The sequence below is a fragment of the Centropristis striata genome, chromosome 8, assembly GCF_030273125.1.
Source record: "Centropristis striata isolate RG_2023a ecotype Rhode Island chromosome 8, C.striata_1.0, whole genome shotgun sequence".
Lineage (NCBI taxonomy): Eukaryota > Metazoa > Chordata > Actinopteri > Perciformes > Serranidae > Centropristis > Centropristis striata.
Genome location: NC_081524.1, coordinates 3,766,797 through 3,789,547, shown reverse-complemented (window position 1 = coordinate 3,789,547; position 22,751 = coordinate 3,766,797). Strand labels below are relative to the sequence as shown.

The following is a 22,751-nucleotide window of genomic DNA, read 5'->3' as shown; positions in this document are numbered from 1 at the left end:
TTAATTATCGATTATTGTTAAAGCATTTGAAATATTCATTGACAACAGAACATCTGTTTTTTACAAATCTGTTACTTTGGGAACTTTGATGCAAATACGCACCTGAATTACAACCGACTTGCGTAGAACTGTCCCCTCTAGATTTCTATATCAGTTCATTACTGACACCATGATGTTTAATCAGTATTGTAATGCTGTTAGTTAACTGGTCATCCTGTCCAACTGCAATGTTAAACTATAGGATCTTGCATTAATATTTAATTCTCCAAGTTATATGAATCTGCAAAGTGACAACAGCTCTACTAAATGGAGTGGATAAAGATTATTTCCCTCAAAATGATGCTTATGCAGCATGTCCATAAATTGAATTAGTATATGACACACTGACAACAGTTAAACAGGTTTTCTTTTGCCAACATCATATGGTTTACACGCCTCTTCATTCATGTTTGTGCATTTCCATCAGCAAATGAATTAACAGCCAACCGGTAATGTTGATCAGAGTGAAATTCCAGTAAGAGAGCTTGAAACTGAGGCTTTAGCAGCACTAATGTTAAAGTTGTCTGTAGCCTTCAATGGGCTGTTCCATGATAAACCAAGTCAGTTGGCGTAAGGCAGACCTGTGTTCACTTCGTCTAAGTGGAAAGAACAAAAGAAAAATTTAAATGATGGTTAAATGAGGCTTCCCACTGATGCTTTACTGGGACAAAATGGAAAGGCAACATAAAGCAAATCCATTGGGAATGGAAGAGCTGCAAACTATTTCTCTCCTTTTTGTGCCACATTCCTGAAAATGATCCATATTAATTAGTATTGCCCCATAAATATAAAGGATTAAAATCATCAGCCACCAATTTTAGCCTCCATATTGGAATAAAAAAAAAAAAAAAAACTGTTAACAAAAAAAGCTGTAAGCATTCTTCTCTTGCTCGTCTAAACTTCAATGTAACACCAATAATATTTGTTTCATTACTCATTCAGATTCACCCAAAAACACCAAAGTGTCAGTCAGTCCCTCTGGTCCAGTTCCAGAGGGCAGAAATGTGACTCTGACATGCAGTAGTTCTGCAAACCCACCAGTGGGGAACTACACCTGGTACAGAGCTGACGGAGGCCAGGAGACTCTTATTGGGACCAGACAAGTTGTAAACATTAAAGTATCGAAAGGAGACAGTCCGTTTTTCTGCAAAGCTGAAAACGAAATTGGAACTGGACGATCCAACATCAGTCAAATAGATGTTCAATGTAAGTTTAAAACATGATTAGAATTTTTCATATAGTCACGCATATGTGATAAAGTATTTGCTGAAGTTAGTTTGTTTTATTGAGTTTGTCATAAAGCTCTAAATATGATCTGCTCATTAATACAGTCAATATTAATTAGTATTGTCCCCTAAATGTAAAGGATTAAAATCATCAGCCGCCAATTTTAGCCTCCATATTGGAATAAAAAAATAACAAAAAAAACTGTAAACAAAAAAAGGCTGTAAGCATTCTTCTCTTGCTCGTCTAAACTTCAATGTAACACCAATAATATTTGTTTCATTACTCATTCAGATTCACCCAAAAACACCACAGTGTCAGTCAGTCCCTCTGGTCCAGTTCCAGAGGGCAGAAATGTGACTCTGACATGTAATAGTACTGCAAACCCACCAGTGGGGAACTACACCTGGTACAGAGCTGACGGAGGCCAGGAGACTCTTATTGGGACCAGACAAGTTGTAAACATTAAAGTATCGAAAGACGACCGTCTGTTTTTCTGCAAAGCTGAAAATGGTTTTGGAACTGGACGATCCAACATCAGTCAAATAGATGTTCAATGTAAGTTTAAAACGTGATTTAAATGTTTCATAAAGTAACGCATATGTGATAAAGTATTTGCTGAATTTAGTTTGTTTTATTGAATTTGTTATAAAGCTCTAAATATGATCTGCTCATTAATACGGTCCAGTTGTTTAGTGGAAGGATTTCTTGAAATTCTGTTGAACTTGAAATATTCTGAATTGCTTATTGTACAGTGTTTTATTTATTTATTCAGCAACCCATATACATACTGTAGTGGAGACCAGACATGACTGTAACACTGTTGAATCTATTTCTATCTATCTAATTTACAAGTATTGCCTAATTTTTTGTTTTAAATACTTAATAAGAAATCCCCTAAAAACTATTTTGACTGCCACACAAATAATCCAATCAGGATGATTTTTTTCAATGTCTACCTCAGTCCCAGAATTTGCATCCTCCATCTAAATTCTATATTTTTAACAACGCTATACTGTTGCTGATTTTTGTAAATGAGGATGTTCCTAGCTTCAGATAGACAAGGCGAGGGTGTCTTGTTTAAGGCGTTTACCACATGTTACTTCTCTTTATTGACTGCAGCTTTACTATCAGTGCTCATGTCACTTTCTTCTTAAATTAGCAGCGAGGTTTGTGGTCCAATCTATATCTGCATTTTTTCAAGAAGTGGATGGATTGAAGTGGGTATGTGTGAGGGGAACACAGCGAGCTAAAAAAAGCCAAATTTTACATTTGTGTGCAAGTGTGTATTTGTGTATGAGAGAGACTGTTTGGAAATATCTGGTGTAACTCTTTGATGTGCTAAACACACCACTTCCTGTGATCTAGCATATTTACCATGTTACCTTTAAAATGACTCAAACCAAAATTTAAAGAGACAAAAGGTGGTGTCATTATATTTTAGTGTGTAATATGGCCTAAAGTAACAACTCACCATGCTGAATTCTTTATATAGTATGTCCAAATAGTTACCAGAAGAATTATGTCTTGTCTGAATTAGTTCAGTATTCTAATCTTACATTGTTCTTTGTATGTTTCAGACCATGTTTCAGGCCACGAATTGCTGTTGCCAGTCTCCATCACCACAGTTGCTGCTCTGCTAGTATTTGTATGTGCTCTGCTGTTTGTTATCAGGTAGGCTAACAGAGACACCAGAAAATGACACATAACAGTTGTTGTTTTACTAACTTTTACTTGGACTCCTCTTTTTACTCTCAGTGCAATTACTGACACAATTCAGTTTCTGATTGTTTTGTGTTCCACAAGAGCAAATTTAACATCACAGATTAAGATAACCTGACCCCGGGCGGGTGTGGGGATACTCACAAGACCCCAGCTGAGCACCGCTGTGTTGGAGTTCTCCCCGAGGAACGAGAGGGTCGCCTCCTTGCGACTGCAGTCTCTGACTGTTGTCTGTGCTTATGCACCGAACAGCAGTTTGGAGTACCCGGCCTTCTTGGAGTCTCTGGGTGGTGTCCTGGAAGGGGTACCACCTGGGGACTCTATAGTTCTTCTGGGAGACTTCAACGCTCACGTGGGTAACTATGATGGTACCTAGAGGGGGGTGATAGGGAGGAACAGCCTGCCAGATCTAAACCCGAGTGGTGTTTTGTTATTGGACTTCTGTGCTAGTCACGGATTGTCCATAACAAACACCATGTTCGAACATAGAGTTGCTCAGAAGTGTACCTGGTATCAGAGCACTCTAGATCAAAGATCGATGATCGATTTCATTATCGTATCGTCAGATTTCCGGCAGCATGTTCTGGACACTTGGGTAAAGAGAGGAGCAGAGCTGTCAACTGATCACCACCTGGTGGTGAGTTGGATCAGGTGGCGGGGGAGGCTGCTGGACAGACCTGGCAAACACACCTCCGGAAGAATTTCCCCAGCATCCCGAGTGAGGCTGGGGACATGGAGTCCAAATGGGCTATGTTCAAAGCCTCAATTGTTGATGCAGCTGGTAGGAGCTGTGGCCTGAAGGCCGTTGGTGCCTGTCGTGGCGGCAACCCAAGAACCCGCTGGTGGACACCAGCGGTGAGGGAGGTCATCAGGCTGAAGAAGGAGGCCTTTCGGTTGGCTAGCTGAGGGGTCTCGGGAAACAGCAGACAGGTACCTTTTGACCAGAAGGGCTGCAGCTGCGGCAGTCGCTGAAGCAAAGACTTGGGTATGGGAGGAATTCGGGGAGATCATGGAGGAGGACTTTCAGTCGTCCTCAAAGAGGTTCTGGAAAACCGTCAGGCGACTCAGGAAGGGAAAGCAGGGCTTGGCCCAAGCTGTGCTCAGCAACGGGGGGGAAAGACCTGCTGACCCGACCTGGGGATGTCGTCAGATGGTGGAAAGAGCACTTTGAGGAACTCCTTAATCCAGCCAACACGTCCTCTGTTGAAGAGGCAGAGTCTGAAGACTCAGGGGAAGACTCATCAGTATCCCTGGCAGAGGTCGCCGAGGTAGTCAAAAAGCTACCCGGTGGCAAGGCACCAGGGTTAGATGACATTCGCCCTGAGATACCAAAGGCTCTGGACACTGTTCGGCTGTCATGGCTGACACGCCTCTACAGTGTCGCGTGGAGGTCTGGGACAGTGCCAGTGGAGTGGCAGACCAGGGTGGTGGTTCCCATTTTTAAAAAGGGGGACTGGAGGGTGTGTTCCAATTACCGTGGAATTACACTGCTCAGCCTCCCCGGGAAAGTCTACTCCAGGGTGCTGGAAAGGAGGCTCCGGCCGATTGTCGTCCGCCAGATCCAGGAGGAACAACGCGGCTTTCGTCCTGGTCGTGGAACAACGGACCAGCTCTTTACCCTTGGGAGACTTCTGGAGGGGTCATGGGAGTTTGCTCATCCAGTCTACATGTGTTGTGGGGGGTACTGCGGGAATATGGGGTACCGGACTCGTTGCTCCTTCCCAAGCGAAGGAGTTCAAGTATCTCGGGGTCTTGTTCATGAGTGCGGGAAGAAAGGAGTGTAAAAAATGTTCTTGTCACTCAGCACTTGGTGTATATTACATTACATTACATCCTTGTAGGTTTGTTATGAAAGTTACAGATTTTAAATCGGTTCATGAATACATTTAATTTGAGCTGCTTCTGTTTGTTTTTTAACGTTCTCTGCGATCACCATCTCCATCTTGTTGATTAATAAATAATAAATAAAGATGGATCAAATATACACATATACGTTCAATGTTCTACTGTATTTTCCAGGGCTCAAAGGACTCAACGTAACCTTGCGAAGAATCAGTGCACAGGTGACACCAGCACACTTCCTATGACCCAACTTCCAACAAGTGGAGAAGAAAATGAGGTACTTTGAATTAAAGCCAGGGAATTTTCTACTTTATGTAATAAAACTATATGAGCAGAGTGTCTGTACCACTGATGTTTTCTTTCTAAATGTATAGGTACCCAACACAACACAAGAGGACATTTATGTCAACACCAATGATCTGAGACAGGCAGAAGCTGACCAACATGCAGCCGTCCCTGAGCCAAACAGTACAGACTTGCCAAGCTCTGGACTGAACAATGCAGAAGAAACCAATAAAAGCTCAGAAAAGAAGGGTGAGGAAGGCAGTGATGTGATTTACTCCTCTGTGATTTGGAAAAGCAAGAGCAATAAGAAGGGAGAAGACTCTGTGAACATGAATCGTCCTGGTAGCTCCTATCTGGAGGAGGAGAGTTACGCAGTGGGAGGCATGTGCAAAAGCTTTATGAGCACTGCACTGGAGATGGGAAATATATATGACAAAGTGGAGCCTAGGAATGTGGAGATGGCAGAGGAAAGTGCATATGCCCAGGTTAAATTCAAAGATAAGAGTCCTAATCACCAATAGATCACAGCTCTGTAGAACCAGTCACAAAGATTTGTAAATACTCATGAAACCCCCTAGAAGGTTGTTGTTAATTTTATTTTTGAAGGAAATTAAATGCTAAAAAATATGTTATTATGTATTGTTAATTACATCCAAAAATGAAAATATATGGATAAGAAAATGTGTCACAACAACTACTTGGGTGGGTAACTTTACTTCAAGTTAAGCACTTTGGCCTTAGCCTCCAGTGCTCCTTTTCGTTAAGGTCGCAATATTCGTTCTTTTTCCAGTTAGTATGACAACCCTGAACTTATTATAAAAGGTAGCTTTTCTTGATTGTCTGTGGTTAACTAGCTTAGGTCTCTCTTAGCCAGAAGGGGGATGACTAATTAAATGTGATGGTATCACTCCTGTTGTCAGGGAAATTCTGAAAATATCTTTAATGTAAATGTAAATCAACCACCAGTTTTCTACCTGGAAATCACTGTTGTTTTCATGGTGATCTGGTCTATATTTCTGTGATAAGTTTTGAAAACAGATTTTGAACATCTTCCCAGTATGTTTTCTTATTTGTAAGCTATGATTATTGTGATATTTCATTTGCATAACAATATAAAATACTGTACATTAGCATTAATTTTTTACTTGTAAATTGATGTTTGCTGGTGTAAAGGGTTAGAGAGAGGCCCTGCTGTTTAACATTTATTGGACATTGTAGCATAATGTGTTTATTGTATTATTTTTAACATTCACTTTTTGTTCAAACTAAACTGGCTGTAAATAAATAAATAAACATGAAGAGAAGCGAATACAGGATATGTTTTCTTGCTGTTATTGTTGCAAAAGTAACAGTCAAACTTCATTTGGATGCATCTATTCTTGAAGTCTGGATGTTTCAATCAATCTGCAATTTTGTATTCAATATATGTTTTAATGCATATTTCCTTGCCTCAGTGTTTTAAATATGAACTGTACAACAAGTAGTGGATTATTTAGTATGCCAGATTTTAGAAACAGCAAAGACAGACTCTTTTTTAGGCTTTCTCGTGGTTCAGACTGACTGCTTTCAATGAACTCAGCAAGTTTCTTGTTTGGGACTGAATAGAACAGAGGGGGTGTACACAGCTTCACGATTATGGCCAAAATGATAATCACGATTATTTTGATCAATATTTTAATCACGATTATTCATCATGTTAGAGAAAACATCCGTATTTTTATTGCACTTCTTTCCGGCATCCGCAGGATATTGTAAACAAACCGGAATCGCTTACTGTGCAGAGAGTGTCCGCGGCTTGTTGTAAACAAGCGGAGGTCGCTATGTGAACACCTCCTGCTGCAGCACATACACACTGTACTGCTACAGAGCTAACTGTTAGCCTATTAGCACTGTGCTACTGTGCAGCACTGCTGCTGCTCTGTGGCACGTCACCATCGTCTCCTCCCACCTCGTTCCGTAAAACCAGACTGCACTATGAAAGGAGCCGTGAAACTATGAAAGGGGTTATTGTCAAATAATGAATCAAATAAATAAATAACACATGAATTAATTATTTATAAATTAAAATATGTGCACTACATAAAGCTAAACTTAAAATGTATAAAATGATAAAATGAATGGGTATAAAATGAATATAATAATAATAAATTAAATATTAATTCATTATCCTTCACCACTTATCACAATTCGGGTTACGGGGGGCTACACCCTGGACAGGATAAGAAAGCAGAATAATGTTTACTGTTTGATCCTATAGTTTAACATAGCAGCTGGACAGGATGACTTCTTAACTCACAAAATTACAGTACTGATTGTATATCAAGACGTGTAACCTTTTCAGTCATAAAGAAATTATTCAAGAAAAAGAAGAGACAAGATCAACTGAATTATAATAGCCTTAATGCACATGTGTCAATCTCAAGGTTCGAGTGCTTTATTGGTCTTTAAAAAAAGGTTGTCTTAAAATAGGCCTATGTTGCTTTAAACATACGTGCATTTACCATAAACTACATTCCCCACAATGCATGGCGGTTATGTTACCCGCGAAGTGACGGCAACCCGCCATTAGATCGTAGTGTCCACATCAGTGTTTAATTAATGCAACAAGTGAGATTGAGCAGGTTGAGAAATATCCACAAATGATCCCAAAATGTCCAGGAAGCGAAAGATTGAAGATGGGAAGGCGAATATATGTTTGTGCTTCAAGGAGAAAAACCGGTTTGTATTGTGTGTTATGAGGCATTTTGACACCAAACACTGAGCTAAGTATGCTAAAGCTAGCCCTCAAGAAAAACAACAAATTGTCAAAGAACAGCAGAATGTGTTCACAAAAGCCTCTCGACTGTGTCAAAAATGTTCTAAACAAAGTTAATGTCATAACTTGTGTTTTGATGATATTTTTCTTTTATTTATGTGAATAGTTTGATCGTTGATCAATGGAGTAATGTGGGTTTCTTAACCTGACAAATTTAAATAATTATTGTCATAGTAACAGAGCAACAAGCAAACACATTTTTTTCCATCTATGCAAATGCAGATGTAATATTTGTAACTTCAATAAGTAGTTATTTAACAATATGTTAAGGAGTAGTGACATTTATTATACATTATATTTGGTTACATTTATACTGTTTTACAGTTACATCTGACCCTTTGAGGGCAACCATTATGCTGATGTGGCCCTCGGTGAAAATGAGTTTGACACCCCTGATTTAGAGAGAAACGGTTTATAAAACATGATTGTTTGTAAAATAGTTGAAATCCACCCTTTTTTATATTTGACATTTCATTTAATTTTAACACCAGAGGTGCTGTTTGTAGAGCTACAGCGCCCTCTGCTGGCGGTGGACTGGAACTGCAGGACAGGTCAAAAAATATTTATAGTTTATGTATGAGAAAGAAGCAGTTTACAGGTGCATCTCATAAAATTAGAATACAATAAAAAAGTTTATTTATGTCTGTAATTCAATTAAAAAAGTAGAAATATCACATTATATAGATCCATTACACAAAGAATGAAACATTTCATGTCTTCATTTATTTAATTTATTCTAATTATGATTATGGCTTACAATTAATGAAGACCTACAATTCAGTGTCTCAAAAAAATTAATATTACAAAAGCAAAAACTTGAAATTGGCCTCTGAGAATTGTGTCCTTCTATATGACTCAATGCTGTGTTGACTTGAACTACTGGAAATGGACTTTTCATCCTATTCTAATGGATTCAGATGATCCTGTATAAAATATGATTGTTCATTAATTAGTTGAAATCCACCCAATTTTTTTAAGACATTCGATTTAATTGAAAAAAAATCAGTGTGTTTTGACTATATAGTAAAAAATAAAAGAGATGAAATACAGGTAGCTTAAAGTTCAAACCTTTTTAATATTTTTTTTAGTTCAGGAAAGGTCTGAAGGGTTCAGTTACAATAGAAAAGAAAAAGTAAAATAATAATAATAGTAAACATTTCTTTCCTTTTATGGCCCAGACTATAATTTGTAGTTTCAGTTGTTTAACTACAACTAAAAAATACATAATTTAACTACCTGAATCTACTAGTAACTGCTAAGGTTAGACTCTGTTTCAGTGTGAAAATGACCATAACATCATATTGTTTCCATGTAAATAACTTTGATGAAAATATTAAAACTGCTGCAAATTAAACAGAACCCATCTTAATCCAGCAGACGTTGGTCAGACGGAGACATTAGGCCTCACACAAGAACATTTTTACATTCTTATCTTAACTTTACATCACTTTTATTCAGGATTTTTAAACTCAAAGTAATGAAATATAGAAAACGTCCAAAGAGCTGAAGCGGACTCCTACAGCAGGTCTGAAGTGTGTTTGTGTCTGAACAACAAAATTTGATTCTTACTTTATTTGATTGTTAGCTGATGGCTGGACTGTGATTTTGTGTACAAAGACTGGTGTTATTCTATAAATCAGATCAGTGTCTGTGTTTTCCAGCATGTAAAATATAATCCTGTTTTATTACTTAGTGCACATGTGTCAATCTCAAGGCCCGCGGGACAGATGTTGCCCGCCACATCATTTTATGTGGCCCGCGAGTGCTTAATTGGTCTGAAAAAAGGTTGTCTTAAAATAGGCCTATGTTGCTTTAAACATACGTGCATTTACCATAAACTACATTCCCCACAATGCATGGCGGTTATGTTACCCGCGAAGTAACGGCAACCCGCCATTCGATGTAGTCTCCACATCAGTGTTTAATTAATGCAACAATTGAGATTGAGTGTAACATAGTTAATCAGGTAATTAGTGATTCCACTTGCCATCTTTAAATAACCACAGGTATTGAACGCAGCACCCCTGGGGTTTAGTATCGTGCACCCCGGGGGCAGCTGCATTCGGACCTTGTGGTGTAACGGTAAGGTTACGGGCTATGAGCTCCGTCTTTTTTCTTTAATATATTAATTTAATTTCACTTTATTTTAGTAGAAACTTAACGTGTCTTTTAATTTTATATTTTTCAGAGGGATGCACCTGTTTTATGTCGTCAGTTTTCAGAATAAATGGCTGGATGCCAACTAGATGTCCTGGTCTCAATAACTAACACAACGCAGAAAGAGCTACATGAGCAGATTGAGAAATATCCACAAATGATCCCAAAATGTCCAGGGAGCGAAAGATTGAAGATGGGAAGGCGAATATATGTTTGTGCTTCAAGGAGAAAAACCGGTTTGTATTGTGTGTTATGAGGCGGTGTCGGTCGTCAAATAGTACAATCTACGTCGGCATTTTGACACCAAACACAGAGCTAAGTATGCTAAAGTTAGCCCTCAAGAAAAACAACAAATTGTCAAAGAATTTAAAGGAAAACTGTGATCGCAACAGAATGTATTCACAAAAGCCACCAGCACAAACGATGCGGCAGTGAAAGCTAGCTTTATTGTGGCTGAAGAATTCGCCCGCGCTTCAAAGTTTTTTTTCAGAGGGTGCCTTTTGAAGCAGTGCATGCTGAAGGTGTGTGAGCAGGTCTGCCCCGACCAGATACAGACTTTTAAAAATGTCAGTTTGTCAAGAAACACGACCGAGTCAAGGAGCTAGCGGGAAACCTGTCAACACAGCTGGCCGAAGAGTCACGCAGTTACACAGCTTTTTCATTAGCTGTTGATGAAAGCACAGACAACACGGACACGGCACAGCTATCTATTTTTATTAGAGGCGTGAAGTCGGACCTCTCTGTCACCGAGGAGCTCTTGGATGTAGCTGCCATGAATAGGACGGGACAACGGGACGGGATATTTATGAAGCGGTGGAGAAGTCCGTAAGTAAAACTGGATTGCTCTGTGAAAAGTTGTGTGTTATGCTGACCCTCTCGACTGTGTCAAAATGTTTTTAACAAAGTTAATGTCATAACTTGTGTTTTGATAATATTTTTCTTCATTTACGTGAATAGTTTGATCGTTGATCAATGGAGTAATGTGGGTTTCTTAACCTGACAAATTGAAAGAAGTATTGTGATAGTAACAGAGCAACAAGCAAACACATTTTTTTTCATCTATGCAAATGCAGATGTAATATTTGTAACTTCAATAAGTAATAAATAGAGAAAGTTATTTAACAATATGTTACGGAGTAGTTACATTTATTATACTGTTTTACAGTTACATCTGGCCCTTTGAGGGCAACCATTATGCTGATGTGGCCCTCGGTGAAAATGAGTTGGACACCCCTGATTTAGTGACATGTTGTCTTTATTCTCAGCCAACTGAGGTCAGGAAATCACAAGAGATCAGCAGGTCCTCTGTTAGCTGCTCATCCTGTCAGGTAAGACTTTTGTTTTATACTGCTGATACTCTCAGCACTCTGTTTCTTTATCTGCTCCTCCTCCAGTAGCACCTGGTGTTCAGGTCAGTGTGTGCGAGTGGAGACATAAAGTGTGTTTCCTCCCCGTCGGGGAATTGAACCCCGGTCTCCCGCGTGACAGGCGGGGATACTCACCACTATACTAACGAGGAGTTGCTTGTGGGTCTGAGACGCCCCTGTTTTCAGTGTTCTGAGCCCAGAGGTATTTCTGGAGGTCATGTGAGCATTGGTGGTTCAGCGGTAGAATTCTCAACACGTGAGGGAGGCCCGGGTTCGATTCCCGGCTAATGCAGCAAGCTTTTGTCTTATTGTGAAGCTTGTTAGCTGGTGTGTTGCAGCAGATAGAGTCTGCAGGTTTCTGGCATTCTGGGAATCTGTGACCGAAGCACTGCATCCTCAGCCACTCGTTCAGCTTCAGCTCAACCGCTTTGACTTTGACAATGTTGCTTCCGTTGTCGGTTGTTATAGCAACCATATGCTTCTCTTGGAGTTCCCTACAAATAATGTTGTTTTGTTGCTCATCTGATCATTTAAAACCGAACCATCTCCATAATACCAAGCCGCTGGTTTTTCTTGTACTTACTAATTCCTCCTCTGCACACTTCGCAGACGTCGTTTCTTCCTTCATGTTTGTTTATGAGTGCCGGACTGTCTGTTCCAGCCCCTCCCCTCTCCCCTCTCTCTGCATGAAAGAGGAGGGTTGGAAACACAGGGAACAGTGCAGAGAGCTCCGGGTCACCAGCTTGCCTGGAGCAAGGATCACAACGCAAATTTGAACTATATCGATATATGCAATATGGTCCAATTCCATTTCACATTTAAAAATATACCGATATATCTTTTGTAACGATATGTTACCCAGGCCTAGGAGAGGGTCACTGCAACTATGGTTTATGGTTTATGGTGGGTTTTCTGAGCCTCTGTGTCTTTGTAAATATGTTTTGCATTTGTAGCGAGACTCAGATCTGCTCTGTCTTGTTCTGTCTCCACCTTCAGCAGCAGCTGATCATTCTGTAGGTCAGAGTGAGGGAGGAGGACGTGACTGAAGAGGTATTTCTGGAGGTCATGTGAGCATTGGTGGTTCAGTGGTAGAATTCTCGCCTGCCACGCGGGAGGCCCGGGTTCGATTCCCGGCCAATGCAACAGACTTTTGTCTGATCATAAAGCTTGTTTCTTGCGTTTGGTTGCAAAAGGCGACTGTGTTGGCTGGGTGTTCTCATACAGGCTCACCTGTCTGTTGGCTGTCTGTCACACTGAGTGACATGTTTTGAAGAGAAGCTGCTTTTTAAGATCAGTTGGGAAGCATCCTGAAAAGGTGCAGACTGGGGTTTCTGTAGTATTGCAGACTCAGGGTGGTACAGGAGGATATTTTGTACCAGAACCCCACAGGACAGTTGAGAAAGGGGGACGAGGCAGGGTTGCTGTTTATCACCAAGACTTTTGCATTGTTTGTTGAACCCATAGACTGTATATAAATAATGGACGTAGTGACCGTGACGTCACCCATTGGTTTGTGGACTGCCCGTTGGAAGCCCCGAGTTCAGCGTTATACTCATCGCCATCTTGCATCGCCATATTGTTTCCGATACGCGGAGTGAATGAAACTATTAGAGAACTATGGAAACTATTCAGGATATAAAATCAATGTAGCAAAAACACAGCTTTTATCAATGAATTACTCTCCATCACAGGAGATAAGGGAAACATACAAGCTCAAGTGGAATGAGAAATCAATCAAATATTTTATTATATATTTGGGAGTTAATGTTACAAAAGAAATAAATAAACTGTATGATGCAAATTACACAAAAATAAATCAAGACATTAGGAAAGACTTGGAGAGGTGGTCAGTTGTCTGTTTAGATTTCAGCTCGAGGATAGAAATAATAAAAATGAATGTTTTACATAGGTTTTTGTATCTTTTTCAATCTCTACCAGTGATGATCCCACTAAAACAATTTATAGAATGGGATAAGTGGATATCAAGGTTTATATGGGTAGGAAAGAAAACCAGGACCAGGTTCAAAACTCTTCAACTCTCTAAAGATAAAGGAGGTCTGGCTTTACCAAATTTCAAAGAATACTTCTACGCTGCACAACTGACCTTAAAAAAAAACAGGATACGAGATACCCAAATCTTGTAAGGTACTGTACTTGGGACATTTGACAGGTGATGTTGTACAAAAAGAGGATCAGTATCTAATTCAAATATTGTTATCAGCAAGTAAAAAGTCAATCACAAGGCTATGGTATAGGCCAACACTCCGGTCTGTTGAGCAGTGGGCGTGCATTGTAGAAGGTATTTATGTGATGGAGAGACTTACACACAAACTGAGACTTCAAGAGTCACAACTTGATGACAAATGGGAAAATGGACAAATTTCAGAAGACAGGAAGAGGACGCCACCACTTCTAATATTGGACAACAAGGACATGTTGATTCATTGCAAGGTTGACTTATGTATATGTGTTACACCCACCCACTGCAATTGTTCAAGAAAACTTTAATAAAAAACAAGTTAAAAAAAAGAAATAAATAAAAAAGGAATCATGTCAAGACAAATTAAAAGGATGAGATTAAAGTGATAATAATTATTTGATAACTAAACTGAAATATTCCTTACACTTGAAGAACCCCTAAAAGAAATATGTTTAGGTGGAAGTGATAAAGCTCTGGAGGGGCTGTAGTAATTATAACAGGAGAAATGGAGGAAGTGATAGCTAGTTCACACAACACGACTTTAAAAGTCTTCCTATCTCTGGACTCTTAATATTACACAACTTGCTGTCTTGTAATCAGAAGACCTGATATCATTGTGGTTTCCACACTGCGTGACAGGACTGACAGGCACCAGGGCTTATCAGAGGAAACTAATTATCATCTCATACCAGCAATACATAAATAAGATGTACGCCTCACTGTGTGGAAGTGACTGGGATCAATTATTTTATATGTCAAGATATAAATTTACTGAATTGTTCTTTTTTAATGAAAACTGGACAAAACTTACAGGAATGGCCCAGACTGATGTGAGACTGTCATTTCACTGTTACACCATGGGAACTTGTGACTTCCTCATTTTTAAGTGTTGCAGAATGTTTAAAAAGCAGCACAACTCTGACGGAGCTTCACTTCTCTGTTCATCTTTCATCTACCTGCTCCAAAGACCTGCAGAAAATGTAAGTCCTTATCATTTTATATAACAAAACATCATTAAATATAATTCAAAATTGTAATTACATTATCGTTCAGTTACTTGACAGTTTTTTTAGAAATAATTTTAAAGTTAAAAGGAAATAGAAATTTTGTATAAAAAAATTACAATTGTAAATGTTTAAAGTGTTAAGCTGTCATTTGCATGTTGTTATTGTCTTAGCTGCCTCAAAGAATTACAGCTTTGTAAATACATAGAAAATACTTTAATGAAAAACACACTTTTGCCTTTAGCACACAGCTTCCTGTTTTTAATGTCATCATTTAATAATCTATGTCAATAAAAAAAAAAGAGAATAAGCTTGTTGTGGCGATGTTAGACTGAATGTTACGAAGTGTGTGACAAACAATTCAAGTCAAGTAGAAACACTAAACCAGTGTTACCCTTCTGTTGAATATCTGCATCACCGACGCTTCATAAAAGGAACATTTGCAAAAGAAAAATATGAATAAAATGAGTATTGATTCAGTTAACTGTTCAATTACAGTTTTTAAAGTGATTGATTTAAAAGCAGTAATAATCCTCTTTTCCTCAATAAATGATGAATGGATGTGCTGCATCACCCTGCCCTCATGAGACACTAAAACTCTGAAGAAATACACAACCAGGAAACATTTCTCCATCTGCAATCTAAACCTGCATTCAATAAAACCTGCTTTAAAATGACATCTCCACAGTTTCTGCCTCTCCTGACAAACACAGATGGCTGTAGTCCTGACTCTCCTTCTCAGTGTCTGTCTGCTGCACGGTACGTTGAACTTCATTCATATTTGGATCAAAGACTATAAAAACTATTTAAAACCAAACCTACACAATGTTAGTCAAGCATTCACACCACAGTACAACAGTATCTATAATACATGCTGCAGCAGATGAAGAATGCAGCGAGCTACAAAGTGTTCTGATGACTTTTTATTAGAATTTTAGTTTGATGAGTGAAAGATCAGTTAATTTAATCGAAACATCTATAAAATAATAAAAAAAAAAATAGAGCAAAGATTTTCCCAATGCAACCAAACAGTAAGAAAATCGTCATTATTGTAAAGTATTTTCTTCTTTTTCGTCATCAAATATTTGTCTCTTGTGTTTCAGGTGCCCTGTGTCAAAGACTGCAGTCATTTGTGCCGCCGACTATAGAGGTTCTGAGTGGATCCTGTGTGACCATCCCCTGCTCCTTTAATATACCGGACGAATATGAATCAAGCTTAAATAGATCATGTAGGGTATTATGGAAGCAGGATGATAATAACAACATTGTGTTTGACAGTGGAACTCCACAAACGTCATCAATAAAGGGAGAACTGACAGGAGACGTGACAAAAAAAAACTGCACCACAACCCTGAACAACATGCAACCTGCTGACAGCAGACGATATTTCTTCAGACTGGAATGCAATGACCTGAAATCTAATTTTGCCAAAAATAATGAGAGAGTAAATATTTCAGTCAAAGGTAGGTTTTTAGACCTATTTACTCGCACATCATGCATTTCCATTTCAGATCTGCTTTGATATTATTCTGCATTTATTGCATTTGTCCAAATAGTGTAAAGATTGAATGAGGATGAATGTTTCTTTAGTGACTGGTTGATATGTACCTTTCTACCAGCTGCTCCTCCCACACCGACTCTGACTGCGTCCACACTGAAGGTGAAGGAGGGAACCTCTGTGGGTTTGACGTGCTCTGCTCCAGCTCCCTGTCTGTCTCATCCTCCAGCTCTGACCTGGACCCCCGGCCTGGGGGACGCTCAGGAGAAACTGCAGGAGAATCAGGACAAAACTAAAGTCAAGCTCTCTGTTCTGACCTTCACTGCTTCTCACCTCCATCATGGGAAGAAGATCTACTGTAAGGCCACCTACAACAAACAAGATGGCAGCACTGAGTCAGCTGTTAGCACAAGTTTAACAGCTGATATTTCATGTGAGTACATCTGTCATCAGATGAAATTTACTCATGAAGGCTATTATAATTCAATTGATCACTTGTCTTTTAGTTTTCTTGAATTATTTCAGTTACGACTAAAACAATTAGACGATTCATCCATGAGTTGATTGAAAAATAATACTTGATTTTTATCATTAAATATTCATCATAAGATAAAAAAATCGACAACAGCTCATTAAAAGACAACATCAGCCTCTGGGAAATTGAAATGTGCATTTAATTATCAATTATTGTAAAAGCAATTGAAAGATTCATTGACGATAGAAAATAATCTTTAGTTGCAACAAGCACCGGACACTCTATGCACACACTAAAAACTGTTCCCATTGTTTGTTTAAAAGTAGTGCAATAAAAATACAGATGTTTTCCCTAACATGATGAATAATCGTGATTACAATATTGATCAAAATAATTGCGATTATCATTTTGGCAATATTCGTGCAGCCCAATATCAGGTAACATCAAGGTAACACCATCAGGTAACACCTATAAATAATACAAGTTATTTATTGATCATTTTTCAGATTCACCCAGAGACACCACAGTGTCAGTCAGTCCCTCTGGTCCAGTTCCAGAGGGCAGAAATGTGACTCTGACATGCAGTAGTTCTGCAAACCCACCAGTCAGGAGCTATACCTGGTACAGAGCTGACGGAGGCCAGGAGACTCTTATTGGGACCAGACAAGTTGTAAACATCAAAGTATCTAAAGACGACAGTCAGTTTTTCTGCAAGGCTGAAAATGATATTGGAGCTGGGCGATCCAACATCAGTCACACAGATATTCAGTGTATGTATCATGTTTCAGAACTTTTGTTGTTTAGAGCATTTTTCTTTCAGTAAGTTAAGAAACAAGTTATATGATTAAGATTAATTAATTTTCCACTTGGTGCCACCGTGTGTTAACAGCACGAATGACATCATATTTGTCTTTACTTTAATCACTTACATGTGGTTCAGCCTGATTTTCTCTGAAGCGCTCAAATTCCATGAAGCAGAAACAGGTCTGTGTCATCACATGTTGTTCAGAGCATCACAAGCTGGACCACCAAACTCAAATGGACGTTGTGTTGTAACACATGATTCAAACCTTGAAAAGAGTCCTGACTGAATTACAGTATAAGCAGCTGTCCCGCAGCATTAATCAGGATTAGCAGCTCATAAAAAGGTTAATGAGCCACTGTTGCATAAATGTTACACTTGAACAGAGATCTGATATATTGAGTATGATGCTATTTTTTACAACAGGTCCTGATCAACCTGGTGGGCCGTACGGTGGAGTCCTTCTCTTGGCTGTTGCTGGTGTGTCTCTCAGTGTCAACGTCTTGTTGACAGTCTGCATGGCCTTCCTTTGGTATGTTACAACACTGGACTATACTTTTTGTTATTAAAGCTGTGCTGTTTGTAGAACTAATACACTGGATCTAATTTATAAATGGCCTTTTCTTTTTTCCCCACAAAGGAAAGCCAGAAAGAAGGTGAAGCCAACAGAACAGGACAGAGTTTACATGTCATTGGATCGTAAAGACGAATCTCCAGAGTATGATGTCATCGCCCAGACTCCAAGATAACAATGTCAACTTCCACTGATGATGATTTTGATAATTATCAGACGACTTTACTGCAGGCTTACTGAGATGTTTTATATTGAGGCAAAGTGCTTTTTCACTCTGATATTTCCTGCAACGTCTTTTTTTTTTTTTTTAAGATAGTTTTTTGGGCATTTTGTAGCTTTTATTGACAGAGATAGTGAGAGTGAAAGGGGGAGACAGAGGGGAAGACATGCGGGAAAGGGCTCCGAGCCGGATTCGAACTTGGGCCGCCCGCTTACGAGGACTGGGTCTCTGTGGTATGCGCTCTACCAGGTGTGCCACCGGGAACGACTTTCTGCAATGTCTTCAATCGCCACTTAATGGTGTGTTTATAAACCTATTCTCTACAGAATGTGGTACACTGCTAATCCTTTTGGGGCATATTCAATTGAAAACAAATCAATTGTACAAATGAAATATAATCAATGTTCAAATATACAATTTGAATTCTGATTTTGATGTAATCTGTTTTCTGTTATGTTTCACCCAGCGCCTCAACTTTTTTAGAATCAGAGTTCTATAAATACTCTCTAAGAACCTTGAATGCTGAACTTGTGCTTAAACTTAATCAGAGAGGTATTAATTATGCTGTTTGGTCATCCTTTGTTTTTTACACTTTTGCTGGTATTAAAGCTCTGCTGATCAAGAGTAGTACATGTTTTTATTTACAACAAACAATATATTTTGAATGATGAGGAGATATGTAAGTCCAGGGGTTCCCATTAATGACCTAGACTCTGGCAGCCCACCAGACTCTATTCTGTCCCACCAGACTCTAGTCTGTCCTGTCAGACTCTAGTCTGTCCCGCCAGACTCTAGTCTGTCCAACCAGACTCTAGTCTGTCCCGCCAGACTCTAGTCTGTCTCACCAGAATAGAGTCCGTCTCACCAGACTCTAGTCTGTCTCACCAGACTCGAGACTGTCCCGCCAGACTCTAGTCTGTCTCACCAGAATAGAGTCTGTCTCACCAGACTCTAGTCTGTCCCGCCAGACTCTAGTCTGCCTCACCAGAATAGAGTCTGTCTCACCAGACTCGAGTCTGTCCCACCAGACTCTAGTCTGTCTCACCAGAATAGAGTCTGTCCCGCCAGACTCTAGTCTGACTCACCAGACTCTAGTCTGTCCCACCAGAATCTCATGTGCTGCGCTAACATCACATTTCAAGTTTCTGAAAGTATTTTTTCACGATTCATAATATGAAGTTATATATAAAGCTAAAATATGTAATCATTAAGATCAGTGTATTTTATAGAATAGTGGCCTTAAAATGTGTGAGAGGATGACATCTGATGACGTCTCTAAATAATATCTATATAAATTAGTATCTATTTAAGGATTGACAAGGAAACTAGATTAGTGACTGTTGGACTTATCTAGCAGCATGGGGAGGCCTATTCTACCCCAATCCACTAGGGGGGGCCCTTTGTTTACAGAAGGTTAGCCCTCACTCCCACCAACAGGGAGACCGGGCCGAGGGAGAACCAGGCCTCTGTTTGCTGGGGAGTTCAGTTTTTATGTCCGTTCATGTTCTGTTCTTGGGGAAATGTTGGGTGTTAACATTACAGTGGAGGTGGTAAGAACCATGTCAAAGGATGCAAACAATGCAACATAATGATTTATTGGTGGTGTCGTTGAATATAAATGGCCTAAATAATGTTAAAAAGATAGATAAAGCTTTAACTAAATTTAGAAAATAGAAGATGCGGATTATCTTCCTACAGGAGACACATTTGACTCAAGAGGAACAAACAAAGTTTAAAAAGTTTGGCGACAGGGATTCATTCTTTTGGACAAACTCATAAGAGGGGTGTAATGATTTTTATATCTAACAAGATATCATTTGAACTGATAGAAGAAATTGGTGATAAGGAGGGAAGATACATTATGATGAAAGGGAAATTAGAAAATCAACTTGTGACACTGTATATGCGGCCCTAGAAAGTAGAAAAACTTTCTATGAGAAGATATTTGGTCTCATAAATCTGGAATCAGAAGGAACGTTGATATGCGGGGACTTTAATGTTGTACTGGACGATAGGTTGGATACCACAGGTAAGAAGGGAAGCAGAAAACAAATTAATAGGTATATGAATACAGCTATGTTAGAAATGGATATAGTGGATGTATGGAGAGAACTCCTCCCACTTGATAAGGACTATACCCATTACTCAGCCCCACATGCTGTTTACTCCAGAATAGATTACTTTTTAATGAACAAGGGAGATGTATGCAGAGTGAAGGAGTGCAGGATTAGAGTAACTGATATATTGGATCATAGTGAAATCTACCTAAAGATTAATCTGGACAATAAAAGGAAGAATACAGTGTGGAGACTGAATGAAGGTATACTAAACGATAAGGGACTAGTTAATGTATTGAAAGGAGGAATAATTCAATACATAGAGGGAAATGATAATGGTGAAGTAGATCCAACCATTCTATGGGACACCTTAAAAGCAGTAATGAGAGGGAGGCTGATTTCACACACAACATTCATAAGAAAAGTCAGATTGGAAAAATACCAGAACCAAACAGAAAAACTAAAAGAATTGGAACAACACCATAAACAGATAAATGACTCGGAAATGTTCAACCTAACTAAAGAAGTTAGGTAGCCTGGCTAACACCAGACAAATCTCAAATGAGATTTGGTCTGGGAACCAGCCGTTCATTTCTCCGTAGAGGAGGTGTGGTTTACGATCCTCCAGAGCCGTTTATTGGGCGCTTGGAATGTCTATCAAAAGCGTCTGTAGGTAGCTCTTAGCCAATCAGATCAGATATACCAGATGACGTAGTAGAGCAACAGAAATGGATGTTTGTTGTGTGTGTGTCTGTGAGAGAGTGTAGCTTGCTGCGTTGCTTCTCCAGTTCTCGCTTTCTGCAAGATTTATTTTCACGCTTTATTCACCCTCATGTCCTTCAGCCACACACATCCACTGATTTTATGGCCAATAAACAAGCTGCTGCGGGTCTCTCGGTGGCTCCGCTGTCCCCCGGCTTGTAGCGAGATCACTGCCGTTACGCTAGCGCCGGTGATTAGCGCCGCTAGCGGTGCTAATAGTCCCGCTACCAGTAATCTCGCTACGAGCCGGGGGACAGCGGAGCCGCCGAGATACCTTTCGCCTTTCAACTTTTGCTCTAAACTATTTAAAACACCATCTACAGCTAAAGAGAATTTCGTGTCTGCAGCAGCCATGTTGGATCCGTAAGAAAACTACAAGCTTCCAAGTGCCGAGTAGTACGTGTCATCGTCTTGCCGTCCCTCCCCGCTCTGTGATTGGATCCCTAAAACAGGGCTAAGAAAGCTCTCTGGTTTCCAGACCGCCTGGAGGTTCGAAATTGAATTTGAGCGCGCAAGGCAGTATGGGTATACCCAGGCTAGAAGTTAGGCAGAAAATAGATGAAATCTTATTGGAAGAGGTGGAAAGAAAAGAAATATTTGTTAAACAGACCTACTATGATCTAAAGCCACCAAATCCTTGGCTAGATGCATTAAGAAACTACAAGCTTTAAGTAATTTCCATAAAATAAGAGAACCAATAACCAATAAAACTCTTTATGAACCAGAAGAGATAGAAAAGCTATTTGAGAACTATTACCGCAAACTGTACACACGGCCTCCCTCAGTGGGAGAACAGCTTATGAGACATTTTTTGGATAAATTGGATTTACCAGCAATAGGTTAAAATCAAAATGCTGACTTCAACTGACTTCAGTAATCACAGTAGAAGAAATAGAAAAGACAATTAGTTGGGCTAAATCTGGGAAATCACCGGGCACTGATGGACTTGGGGCTAGAATCTATAAAACCTTTAAAGAGGAGTTAGTTCCACTACTACATGGGTCATTTAACTATAGTCTCAGGACAGGTAAGATCCCCCCTTCATGGAAAGAAGACATCATATCTGTTATTCCGAAGGAAGCTAAAGACAAAGAATACTGTACCAACTAAGGCTGCACAATTAATCAAATTTTAATCGTGATCACGATTTCAGCCGCCACGATTGAATTAACCTGATCGTCGGCAATATTTCCATTTTAAAATGCGGCTCTACTGCTTATCCAATCAAGCACTTTCTACACCAGTAGTCCACCAAACCACCAGGGGACAAACGCATAGTTAAGGTTTCATGTAGCTGTCTAAATAAATAATGTGCGAGTGCACCTTGCAGGGTGTTTCCACTACAGCCAAATACCCAGAATGAGGCGGGTCTCACTCGCTGAAACGCCCCTAATTTGAATACGAGCCGTCCTGAGCGGCTTTTGACAGGACTTTTTTTGGCCCTGTTGAAGGCCAGGGCCGTTTTTCTCCCCTGAAAAAAGCCTGGTTGCTGATTGGATAAGCAGGATGTGACGTGGTACTCGACGCCACAACAACACGCGCCATTTGTAAAAGCCGGCGAAGCAGTGTTGGCAACTTAGCAACTTTGTTGCTATATGTAGCAACTTTTTAGACCCCCTTAGACTATTTTTCAAAAGAATGGCGTCAAATCCAGCGACTTTTTCTGGTGTTATTGGAGACTCGTTCTTACTCTTCTTAATGAGCCACA

At 39.6% G+C, this 22,751-nt stretch overlaps 2 protein-coding genes and 2 non-coding genes across 4 annotated transcripts in view; 2 read left to right on the top strand and 2 right to left on the bottom strand.

The window, feature by feature from the left end:
• Positions 1–22,751, bottom strand: part of LOC131976164 (B-cell receptor CD22-like) — a 67,240-nt gene that overhangs the window by 17,903 nt on the left and 26,586 nt on the right. The gene's annotated exons all lie outside the window — the stretch shown is intronic.
• LOC131976108 (sialic acid-binding Ig-like lectin 10) overlaps positions 1–22,751 on the top strand; it is a 45,425-nt gene that overhangs the window by 2,808 nt on the left and 19,866 nt on the right. Inside the window, exons 5-7 of the mRNA XM_059339024.1 lie at positions 15,759–16,118; positions 16,275–16,586; positions 17,135–17,398. Coding sequence (XP_059195007.1) covers positions 15,759–16,118; positions 16,275–16,586; positions 17,135–17,398 — 936 coding nt within the window. The remainder of the gene's footprint in view (positions 1–15,758; positions 16,119–16,274; positions 16,587–17,134; positions 17,399–22,751) is intronic.
• Positions 11,532–11,603, bottom strand: trnad-guc (transfer RNA aspartic acid (anticodon GUC)). The gene has a single exon. It is a non-coding gene; the product is annotated as a tRNA-Asp (tRNA).
• On the top strand, positions 12,523–12,593 carry trnag-gcc (transfer RNA glycine (anticodon GCC)). The gene has a single exon. It is a non-coding gene; the product is annotated as a tRNA-Gly (tRNA).